The sequence below is a fragment of the Rhinolophus hipposideros genome, assembly GCF_964194185.1.
Source record: "Rhinolophus hipposideros genome assembly, chromosome: 15".
Taxonomy (NCBI): Eukaryota; Metazoa; Chordata; class Mammalia; order Chiroptera; family Rhinolophidae; genus Rhinolophus; species Rhinolophus hipposideros.
The window spans coordinates 16,279,545-16,292,326 of record NC_138061.1 but is presented as its reverse complement, the minus strand read 5'-3'; the positions used below and the strand labels follow the sequence as shown (position 1 = coordinate 16,292,326).

General features: G+C 33.6%; 1 protein-coding gene across 3 annotated transcripts in view; it reads left to right on the top strand.

Annotated features, from left to right (window-relative positions):
• The window catches only part of SHOC2 (SHOC2 leucine rich repeat scaffold protein), a 67,861-nt gene that overhangs the window by 52,766 nt on the left and 2,313 nt on the right, over positions 1 to 12,782 (top strand). For all 3 annotated transcript variants that reach the window (XM_081073858.1, XM_081073859.1, XM_081073860.1), the window contains exons 5-8: positions 3,739 to 3,927; positions 8,893 to 9,015; positions 10,848 to 10,985; positions 11,318 to 11,435. In XM_081073858.1, the coding sequence (XP_080929984.1) occupies positions 3,739 to 3,927; positions 8,893 to 9,015; positions 10,848 to 10,985; positions 11,318 to 11,435 (568 nt within the window). The remainder of the gene's footprint in view (positions 1 to 3,738; positions 3,928 to 8,892; positions 9,016 to 10,847; positions 10,986 to 11,317; positions 11,436 to 12,782) is intronic.

The window sequence follows — 12,782 nt, the reverse complement described above, 5'->3', positions numbered from 1 at the left end:
AACACATTATTTTTTAATTTGGGTTTTGTTGGTTCTATTTGAAAAACATTTTCACTTGTTTTGCTTAGAGATTAATTGGGCAAGATACAATACTCTTTTTTTAAATTCTTTCTCAACTTTGTTGATTAATGTTTCATTCTTGCCTTTCCTTCTTTTGCTACCTATTATTTTAGCATACCCAACAACTTGTATGTTTACTTATGGTTATTCAAGCGTAATATCTTATTGTAGTATTCTGACATAAAAGAATGGAATTGTAGACTTATGGATTGATTGAGCTTTTGCAAAGTCTTTTTTGTTCTAACAATTAAAAATGTCTAATATAGGTGATCCTGTGTGTTTAGACTATTGCTAGTTTTCTCGTGTGTGTGTGTGTGTGTGTGTGTGTGTGTGTGTGTGTGTGTTTGAATTGAGAATAAAGGTGCTTTGGATGAATGTTTTTCAGATTTATGCTTCTGATTTATAAAGAACAATTTGAGTAGATGAAACTATTGGTTTGTAGCAATTAGTTCATCAAATAAATTTATTCAATTGATTTGGCTCTTTATTTCTTATACAGAAATAAAATAGCACCTATTAATTTGGCTCCTATCAATCTGGGTGTTTGGGGTTTCAGAAAATAGCTTGGTCAGAACAGAAAAATGAGTTTGTCAGGATTGAAGTTTCTAGGTTGAACCAGTTCACTAAAACTGTATGACAGTATCTCCCTTGTGGCAGAGAGTACTGTTGTTAGTAGCAGTTTAAACGGGATGAGGACTAGGATGCACAGATTGTAGGTAGAGCTCTGACAACTGGCCTGTGCGGAGTTTGCCTTTCTGTGACAGTAGTAATTTAGAACGGTCAAAGTGGGTGAGGTTCTGCTGCTTAATGCCATCATCCCCTTTTCTAAAAGTGATTCATACCCAGAATAAGGCAAACAATTAGCACAGGAATTAGACCTTGTTGGGATGCTTTTAGGGTGTGATTCGTGAGCTTAAGTAAGCTTCACCGATTTTACAATGTCACTATGCCTAAATATAAAGACTGGGTGTATATCAACCTTCACAAAGTTAGAAATTTTAAAATTTATTTATATATCCAGTCTTACTGTCAGTGAAAGGAAACTAATAATTATTGGGTACCTCTTAGGATACAGACATTGTGATAAGTACATTTATATATAATATTTTGTGAGTGAAATGTCAGGATTTATTTTTCATAAGAGAAATAATAAAGAAGACAGTTCTCTCTGGCTGTGGAAAAAGGGCTTTGTGTGCATGTGCGTGAGAGAGTGTGTGTGTGTGTGTGTGTGTGTGTGTTTAAACTGACCTGTTTTCAGATAGAGAAGCTATCTCATATTTGATCTCGTCCAAATATAAGAAAGCATTAAGTCTTATTTAAAGGTAGTGCATGTGCTTTGGAAGAGCATTTTCTTAATGCAGATGTCTAATTATCTGCATTTATAACAAGCACAATAAAGAAAACAATAAAATCCATTAGACAGCACTTACTCTAGACATTCAAGCTAGGTTAAGCAAGAAAAGTCAGTAAAGTGATTTTCAGTTGGGGCTCATTATATTGCTGAAATCAGAGCTGACAGAATAACTATATATTTTTTATTTGAAGACTTTGAAAATGGACTAGTTTTAGTGTAGACATACACATAAGAAAAAGGAACTTAATAAATTTAAACACATGTGCTCAAGGCATAAGGTTGGGAGCTCCACATATTACCTTATTTAAATCTTCACTATAATCCTACTAATTATTGGAGTATTCTTATCAAATATGTAGGGAAATAAGACTTAAGAGAAGTTAAGTTTTTGGCCAAAATTTATTGCCTTAAATATTTTGGGAGGAATATGATGAGAGATACATTGATTATCTAATTAATTCACCAAAGGTCACAAAAACTGATAAAGTAGAAGATCTACTAAGATGGGAACCCAGATGTGTCTGACTGTAAAACACTAATAAACAGCCCCAAAGATTCACAATATGACCTAAGAATGAAAGGTTGGGGAGCTGCCTTCTTGTTGCCGCTTTAAAAAATATCCTCAGGTATTAACATTTTTTAATAGAAGAATGTCAATTCAGTAAAGTAAGGCAGCTATAATAACATCTTTGCCACGAGACTCAATAAAATGCCTTTTTTTTTTCAGTAAAGTAGGATACAGACATTTTTTCTGAATTGATTGCCATGCAAAGTTTTTTCATCACCCTTTTCCGTGCTCTTCCTTTTGTCTGTACACCAGTAGACAAATGTTAAGTAGCTTCTTAACATTCAGTATAAAGAACAAGTTTCAATTTGCCGTATAATTGCACCTTTAATTATATAGTTACTTCATTCCTTCAGCTGGCCTTGCAAATCAACTGACACCTCTGGTACTGAGTCTTCAATTTCCTCATGGCGGACAACTGGAATTTGAACATTGTTTAAAACACGCAGACACATATAGACACACACGTAGACACGTACTTCACACTTCTTGTTTTCTCCCTACTTGGGCTTTTATTTGAATCTAGAGTGTTTTCTTCTACTTCTGAATATTTAATGTTGTTTTCATCCTTCATTATCTAGCTCACTCTTACCCTCCTTCCTGTTTTTCCAGTTATTCCAGTATTTCTGTTTTTCTTTGAGTTTAAATAGAGAAAGGTCTTAAATTCAAGTACTTATTATATTCTAGGTACTGTAAAAAGATATATGTATTTTATTTTTTTGAAAAGTCTTCACTACAACCTAAAAATTAAGGCATCTAAGATTCAGATGAATAAACTAAGATTCAGCAAAATTACTTGCCAAAGTCAAGCTACTAAATGAGCCAGGATTCAAAACTATTTTATAGCCTATACCAGTGTTTCTCAAACATTAATGAGCACACAGATCACTTGGGAATCTTAAGATTCACATTTTGCTTCTGTAGTAGTGGGGCCTAAGACTCTGCATTTCTAATGAGCTCCCAGGGGATACTCATTTGCTCTTGTTTGAACCAGACTTTGAATAACAAGAGTCTATTCTATATAATTTACTATTGAATATATACAGTTATATATTATTTTTTCTATCTTTGTGCTTTATGTCTCTAAATAGGGTTTTGTCTTCTTAATGGCAGAGATTCTTTTATAATATCTGAACACCTAGCACTGTGGTTGCATGGTGGGAGGCTGAATTAAGGGGTTATGGGGTTATGTGCTGAATAAATACTTACTTGAAAGATGCATATTTTCTCAGAAATATTACTATATGGAAAAGCAATGAAATTTTTACCATATGAAAAATATACTATGAGGAAGTATTATCATCTTCTGAACTTATTATTCCTAAAAGGAACCATTACATTACTGATTAACAGCTTACTCTGTGCCAGGTATTATGTTAATAATAATTTAGAGAGAGGAACTTAGCTAGGACTTGGAAAGGGTTGGTTACACAGAAAGTGGCAGAACAAGGACTCAGCCCCAGGACTGTCCAACACTGAAATTTCTGCTCTATCAAGGTCTCACGTTGGCCGTTCATGAGGCACCTTTTACCCATAGACATATTTTCTTTATAGAGTGTTTTAAATAAATTGAGCCAAAGAATAAAAATCAGGAGATTTTATATAAGTAAATGAATTTCCTGTTTCTTGTAAAATCTGAAAATCTGACCACATTGGCTCCACATTCCTGCAATGCAGCAATTAGGTGGGACTGCTGTTTTATGCTTGACAGAAAGTCTTATTACCGTTCTAATTCTTATGCTTATTTCACTTTTTACAGAGTCTATTATCAAGTCTTGTGAAATTGAATAGTTTGACTTTAGCCAGAAATTGCTTCCAGTTATATCCAGTAGGTGGTCCGTCTCAGTTTTCCACCATCTATTCCCTCAACATGGAACACAATCGAATCAATAAAATCCCATTTGGAATTTTCTCCAGAGCAAAAGTATTAAGTAAGCTGAATATGAAGGTAAGCCTCTGTTTATATTAGGGGGGAAAAGCTATTATTATTAGCACTTCTAATATGTTTTCTCTATCAAGTGTGGAGAATGGGTGCTTGTTTCTTGCTGATGGGGTCTAAACTGATGAAAAGGATATGTCAGGGCAATGTGTATTAGATAACAGATATCTTGAAAACATGCGTACCTTTAGCAATGTGTCCTAAAGAAATAACCATGAATGTGCATAAAAGCATAGTTGTAGGGAGGGATACTTATTGTAGAGCTTTCTATTCAATTGATACCAACTTATTAATGTTAAGAGAGATTTCATTTTTTAACAGTACTGCAGGCAGACCTCATTTTATTGTGCTTTGCTTCATTGCACTTTGCAGAACCTGGGTTTTTTACAAATTGAAGGTTTGTGGCAATGCTGCATTGAGCAAGTCTATTGACACCATTTTCCCAGCAGCATTTGCTCACCTATGTCTCTGTGTCACATTTTGGTAATTCTCACAATATTTCAAACTTTTATATTATAACTGTATTTGTTATGGTGATCTGTAATCAGTGATCTTTGATGTTACTCTTGTAATTGTTTTGGGGTGCCACAAATCATACCCGTGTAAGACGAACTCAACTGACAAATTGAATGTTCTGTCTGCTATGTGTGTTCTGACTGCTCCACTGACCTGCTGTTCCCCCATCTCTTTCCCTCTCCCCGGGCCTCCCTATTCCGTGAGACACAACAATATTGAGATTCAGCCGTACATCCCTCACTTTAAATGAAAAGCTAGAAATGATTAAGCTTAGTGAGGAAGGCATGTCGAAAGCCAAGACAGGCCAAGAGCTAGGCCACTTGCACCAGTTAGCTGAGTTGTGAATGCAGAGGAAAAGTTCTTGAAATTAAAAGTGCTCTTCCAGTGAACATACGAATAATAAGAAAAGAAACAGCCTTATTGTTGATATGGAGAAAGTTTTAGTGGTCTGGCTAGAAGATCAGACTGGCCACAACATTCCTTTAAGCCAAAGCCTAATCCAGAGAAAGGCCCTAACTCTCTTCAATTCTGTAAAGGCTGACAGAGGTGAGGAAGCTATAGAAGAAAAGTCTGAAGCTAGCAGAGGTTGGTTCATGAGGTTTAAGGAATGACACCATCTCCATAACCTGAAAGTGCAAGGAGAAATAACAATTGTCCGTGTAGAAGCTGCAGCAAGTTATCCGGAAGAGCTATCTACCGTGTTTCTCCGAAAATAAGATCTAGCCGGACCATCAGCTCTAAGGCACCTTTTGGAGCAAAAATGAATGAAAGACCCGGTCTTATACTATATTATATAAGACCGAATCTTATAGTAAAATAAGACCGGGTCTTATATTCATTTTTGCTCCAAAAGATGCCTTAGAGCTGATGGTCCGGCTAGGTCTTATTTTTGGGGAAACACAGTAGGATAATTCATGAAGGTGGCTACACTAAATAACAAATTTTCAATGTAGATGAAACAGTTTATATTAGAAGAAAATGTCGTCTAGGATTTACATAAGTAGAGAGCAAAGGTCAATTCCTGGCTTTAAAGCTTCAAAGAACAGGCTGACTTTCTTACTAGGGACTAATGCAGCTGGTGACTTTAAGTTGAAGCCAGTGCTCATTTACCATTCCAAAAATCCTAGGGTCCTTAAGAATTATACTAAATCTACTCTACCTGTCCTCTATAAATGGAATCACACAGTGTGGATGATAGCACATCTGTTTGCAACATAACCATGTATTGAATATTTTAAGCCCACTGTTGATACGTACTAATCAGAAAAAAAGATAACCTTTTAAAATTACTGCTCATTGACTGTTCACTCAAGAGCTCTGATGGAGATGTACAGTGAGATTAATGTTTCCATGCCTGCTAACACAACATCTATTATGCAGCCCATAGAATAGCCATGCGTCATAATTCCTCTGATGGATCTGGGCAAAATAAATTGAAACCTTCTGGAAAGGATTCACCATTCTAGATACCATTAAGAACATTTGTGATTCATGGGAAAAGGTAAAAAATATATCAACATTAACAAGAGTTTGCAAGAAGTTGATTCTCTCATGGGCTCAACCCTCATGGATGACTTAGGGTTCAAGACTTCAGTGGAGGTAGTAACTGCAGATGTGGTAGAAATAGCAAGAGAACTAGACTTAGAACTGGAGCCTGAAGATGTAACTGAATTTCTGTGATCTCATGATTAAACTTTAACAGATGAGGAGTTTATTGAGATTTATTGAGATACAGTCAGCAGCCTCTTATGGATGAGCAAAGAAAGTGGTTTTTTGAGATGGAATCTCTTCCTGGTGAAGATGCTGTGAAGGTTGTTGAAATGACAACACAGAATTTCAGATATTACATACACTTAGCTGATAAAGCAGTACCAGGATTTGAGAAGATTGACTCCAGTTTTGAAAGAAGTTCGGTTGGTAAAATGCTATCTATCAAACAGCATCGCATGCGACAGAGAAATTGTTTGTGAAAGGAAGAGTCAATTGATGTGGCAGACTTCATTGTTGTCTTATGTTAAGAAATTGCCACAGCCACCCCAACCTTTAGCAACCAACACCTTGATCAGTCAGCAGCCATCAACATCCAGGCAAGACCCTCTACCAGCAAAAAGATTACAACTCTCTACAGGCTCAGATGATGGTTAGCACTTTTTTAGCATTAAAGTATTTTTAAAGTATATACATCTATTTTTTAGACATAATGCTATTAACACACTTAATAGACTACAGTATGATGTAAACATAACTTTTATATGCACCGGGAAACCAAAAAATTCGAGTGACTCGATTTATTGAGATACTTGGCTTTATTGTGGTCTGGAACCAAACCCACAATATCTCAGAGGTGTGCCTGTATATCTTCAGTGAAGCCATTAAAATTAGTACTCTAGTTTAGAATCACGTTAAATACCAGTTGAAATATTCTCAATTTAAGTTGGAAAAAGATAAAGCATGTGAGATTTTGTTTTCTGTGCTTTTTAAACAGTTTTTAAAAAGCTGTTTTGAATGTGCTTAATTACTTGTATATATTAAATATCTATAGATTTATATGCATATATATATAGCCAGTGTTTACCAAAATTTGCTGTCTATCTTTGAATTATTTACGGGTATCTTTAGCATTATTTACGGGTATCTTTAGTTTCTTTTTGCTTATCTATATTCACTACAGTGAATGAGTTTACATTTGTAATAAGGAAAAATAAGTTTATTGCAAAAGGAGGAAAGAAATGAAAAATGATTTGTTCAGTGATTTAATTTTTAGTGAGGTGGTGAGTATACTGGCCACATAGCTACTAATTCATGGCTAAGATAGGAATACAGGAAACCTATATTTCCTGCTTCCACGGATAGTGTTATTTCTATTTTATTGTAATACATCCTTTTCTCTTTGATGACCATTCCAACATAATTGTGGTTCTTTAAACTACAATCTAAATGTGTAATTTCTTGATTCTATCTATATTTGTTCATAAATATATGTATCTTTTATGGTAATTCTTTGGAAGTATATAATAAGTGAACTAGTGGAAATTCAAAATAATTTTACAATCTGAAACAAGTGTAAAATTCATTGTTAATCAGTCTGATTATATGAGATTTAGCAGTGGTAATATCATTAATCTGATGTTAAGTTTGTAATAAGAGGCTTAGAACACAGTTCATTCATTTCTGCATTTGGTTATACATTTTTATGGATGTGATATTATTGTAATGTTAGCTTGGAAAGGCTTGCTGTTTTCAGTGAAATAATAAAACTTTGCGTAGAGCTTTCTCTTAATGTTTCTTCAAAATCATGACAAATGTTTAACAAAACTTTTTCTTGAAGTCAAATGAAGCCTGATATATATTCCTCTTCATATGAGCACCAGTAGTAAATGTTTTTAATGAAAACGTTTTATCATACTATTAACTATCAGTTTGGCCATGGATAATTTAAATGTTCTAATACATAGGTCATAAGTTACAATATTATAAAAAAGGAAAAACTTGGTTTTCAAATAGATGTTTGCCTATTGGGATTTCTTGTACGGATGATTTTGTGTAAACTAAGACATTGCAGAAAAATCTAAAAATGCAGGTTAACAAGAAAGACAAAATAATCCCACCAATGAGAGGTAGCAAAGGAGCACTGTGAACACATTGGCATATATGATTGACACCCACTGGGGTACTGATGGTCACCTCACAATACCAGTACCCCCAACACATAATAGTGTGTTCAGCTGTTATTGGGTTTTATAATATAAATGAAAATGTGTTTTATAAACGAATATGAGGAAGCAGGAAAAAGAAATAGTGAATCACTGGCATATATTTCACTTTTTTTTTCTGCGTATAGCTGTATCTAATTTTTAAACAAAATTAGGATCACACTGTTTAATCATCTGTTTTTATTATTCAACGATCAAAATGATTTCACCATTTTTACCATCTTATGGGCTTTTAAAGTAAAATTGTGGATACTTTGGTGATTTAGTTTGCTGTCTTATTAAGGCGTTTTTCCTCTTGTACTTTATTGCTCAGCATCTCTAGAATTGCTAAGCTTGTCTGGTTTCCTTATAGGCTATAATTAGATGTTTATTCTTCCGTTATGCTCATGAGCATCCACTTTTTATTCAGTGATTTCTGTACATTATTGTGAAATGCGGAAAACATCACATTTATCACTGGGACTTTTGAAGTCTCAAGTGTTGGTCTGTGAGGTGTATTTTTCCATGTCCAATATCGATAATCACAAAGATCAAACTTCCAATTGAACCTCAAAACAAAAACCTAATTACTGTATGAAAAACTTTGGAGGCTTAGAGTTTTGTTGCCTTTTCTTTCTTTCTGTATTTGATATCAAAAAGGGAATAAAGTTTCCTGTTTAATTAAGAGTTCTCCTTCCATCAGGAGGTATATATGGAGTTTTGATTTTGTGGTTATACTTTAGATGCTTCTTTTTGTCTTTGCCAGGACAATCAATTGACATCACTTCCCTTGGATTTTGGAACTTGGACCAGTATGGTAGAATTGAATTTAGCCACTAATCAGCTCACAAAGATCCCTGAGGATGTGTCTGGTCTCGTTTCTCTTGAGGTGAGTATAAAAGAGCAATTAGAACTCCTTCCATCCTTCCACAGTTATCTCACTTACAAAGTTTCCAGTTAAACAAGCAGTTTCTATCTGGTGAAGCTTGTAATTAGAAATGCTAGAGTTCTCTTAAACATACACTCTTGCTAGGATGATGAGGTGTTGACTTAATATGGGCTCTGCTTCTGAATTACTCTTGCCCACCGAAAGTCGATAGGTTTGAGTGTTATCAGTATCTTTGAAATAAAAGGTCTCTAAAACTTAGCATCTTTTAGAACATATTTTTTCCCTTAATTGTTTAAGAAGTATGCACTGTTGTCTATCAGAATGATTATGGATTCCTCAGACTGTGATTCAGAACACCTTACAAACCATTATTTAAAGGAAGTAACAACTGAATTCTAAACTGCCCATACATATCAATCCAAATTTATTTTTTGTGGTATATTTATTATATTGCAAGGCATCCTGCAATATACTAAAGAGGGGGAAAAAAGGTTAAAAAAGATAGTCCTTATACAATGGGAGGGGTGCGGAGAGGGGCATATGATTGAGGCCTACTTTTCCATTCTAATTACCCACTTACTCTTTTATTTACTAAATAGATTATTTTCTTTGTTGGAAACGTGCATATTTCTAACATTTAGTATTACTGTTCTTAATATCTATAATGCCCTCTTCTCATTTCCTTAATTTTTTCTTATAAATTCTTTTCCATGATTAAAGATCCATTTTATAATCATCCTTAGTCAAGTATGATTTCTCCTGCCTCTGAGTCCCTAGAATTTTCATTCTTTTGATGAAAAAGCTTGCTAATAGTAAATACACATTTTAAAAAATGTCCCCTTGTATTCACGTTTTTAAAAAAATCCAATTTCTTTTATCCTTTTATTTAATAAGTTGAAGTAATGTGGTGTAATGGTTGAAAGCATGAGCTTTGAAGCAAAACAGATCTGGGTACAATTCCACTTTTGTTTCTCTTTACTTACGGATTTAACCTGCCCAAGCTCCAGTTTCCTTAGTTGTGAAATGGGTATAATACGTAGTATTTTCCTCATAAGGTTGTAGTTAGGATTAAATTTGATAATGCACATAATGCATTTATTATAGTGCCCTGCAAATAGTAAACTCAATAAATGGTAACTGCTATTATTATTTTCTTGGTCTTACTGTATATATTTATTTTATTGTGGGTAGTAATATTCTGGAGAAAATGAGTTGGCATGAAAAACTAGCCAGAACCTTAGGTAGATAATTCCGTTTAGTACTCTTTTCATTATTCCCATACCTAGTATTATCACCTTATCCTGTCTCCTCTCTGCACCCCTCCCGTTGTATAAGGACTATCTTCTTCAACCTTTTCCCCCCTCTTTAGTATATTGCAGGATGCCTTGTGATATAATAAATATACCACAAAAAATAACTTTGTATTGATATGTATGGGCAGTTTAGAAGTCAGTGTTACTTCCTTTAAATAATGGTTTGTAAGGTGTTTGAATAAATGACTGGTTTCCTATTAGATGAACATTTATAATGTCAAACTACCATGAACTATATGAATCTTCATGCAAATAGTTAATAATTTATATACTTTTTGTAATTTAATTAAAATTAAATTCTTTCCTTTTGCTTACATTAGTTTTGACTTAAACCTTTATTTCCAATAACTGGTAATTTTTTTAGAATAGTAAGTTAACTATTTTATGTTATAATTGAACATTACCCTTAATATTCAGTGTTTAGAAAATTAGTATTGTTTAATAAATTGTAAGCCACGCAATGGTAATATATAATTCCATTTCATGAATTGCCAAACACTATCAATAATTGCTCTTTAGGTTCTAATATTATCAAACAATCTTCTCAAGAAGCTTCCCCATGGTCTTGGAAACCTTAGGAAGTTAAGAGAGTTGGATCTAGAGGAGAACAAATTGGAATCCTTGCCAAATGAAATTGCTTATCTTAAGGATTTACAGGTAAAACATTCTGATGATTTTATAGTTATATCATTAAAATTTTGGGGATGTATTACAAATTGCACATTTTTCTTAAGAATTTGATCTAATTGTTGGACCGGGTAGATTTTCCTATTATAGCATTATTTTTTTGTTCGTGTAACCTATCTGCTTTTGTCTCCCTAACAAATGATAATTTTTGGAAGAAAAAAAAAATCTTGAGTGATTCTTCTCCTATCCAATCTAATTTCCCCGTTAATTTACCTTATTGGTTTAGTAGATGTATTATTTTAAATTTACATCAGTTGTAGGAAATGTACATGTAACCATCTTTTATTTTGTTGATCTTTTAGAAATTAGTCTTGACCAATAACCAGTTGACCACTCTTCCCAGAGGCATTGGTCACCTTACCAATCTCACACATCTAGGCCTTGGAGAGAACCTACTTACTCATCTTCCTGAGGAAATTGGTATGAACCCTTTGGATGCTTGACTCTCTACTAATAATTTGTTCTTGTATATTCAAGAAGTATTTCAGATAATCATGACAGATGTACCGTTTTTGTCAACTGAGGTTATAAAGGCTCTCAAGATATATTTTTTAATAGAGCACCCGTAATTAGTTTGTCGGTTGGCTGTTAGGTTTTGGTTAGGTTTCTTCATAGGGTTAATACTGTATTTGAGAATGTTTTAGTATACTTATATTTCCAGTGTGTTTAACCTTAATTTCAAAGAGTTAGTTTTTCCAAATTTAAAAATTATACAGGCTTGTTTTATTTAGATTAGTAATGTCTTATGTCAAAAGAACATTTCTTTGTGAGGTTTTAGGATTAATAATATTTAAGAATACTTCAGAATTTTCTAACTTTTTATATCCGTTATTTTGTGTAATCAACATGACCACTTTGAATTTGGGTCAGTGCAAGTTGTAGTCTTGTTTTTTAAAGAGAGTTAATTGATTGAGGTTACATAGTAGTTCTTAAATTAGTAATTTTTTTCTTTTGAATTTTTATGAGTTCATGTGAGCCAAACTTTCAACATATGCCAGGAAACAAGATCTCAAATGCTCCCAAATCAGTAATTTTATGTATTATGTTCTCTCATCTGTACCATGCTGTCCCAGAGGCACTATAGATTAGTGGTTAATAATGGTTTTGAAATAAAATAGAGAATTCAAAATCTGACTCTGTGGCTTTAGATAAGGTAGGGAAGCTTCCTAAATGTCAAGTCTCCTGCCTGTAAAATAAGGGTGATAATAATAACTTCTCCTAGGCTTGCTCTGAATGTTAAATAAAATACTAAATGTCAACAAATCCACTACTTGGTAGCTGTTATTTTTATTAGTCTTCTACATACCACTATCAAATAATACAAATTTTAAAGTTTAAAAATTAGCAACACATGAGGCAACTTTACACTTTTATTTCTAGTATATTTATTCAGCTGGCCTCGTGCAATTGCTTGAGACATTTGCCTAGAAAGTGTGAATATCCTAAGACAGTCAAAGAAAAAATTTTAAAGATTATATGAATTGATGTTTGGCTTACTGCCAAATATGTGATAACTGTCTTAGTGAAAGATTTATACCAAGTAACAAAAACCTTTCCACATGAGAGATTTATTAATAAGAGACATTAGCACATTGTCTATGACAGGAAAGTGATTATAAGAACTGACTGTACCATAAATTTACCTCTGGAGTTAAAAAAAAGTACATATGCCAAGTTCTCCGCGACAGAATCTCTGGAGATACAGCATGTGTATTTTCAAAAAACCTCTACAAGCTTGAAAACCAACCATAAAGGAAGAGATTTCTG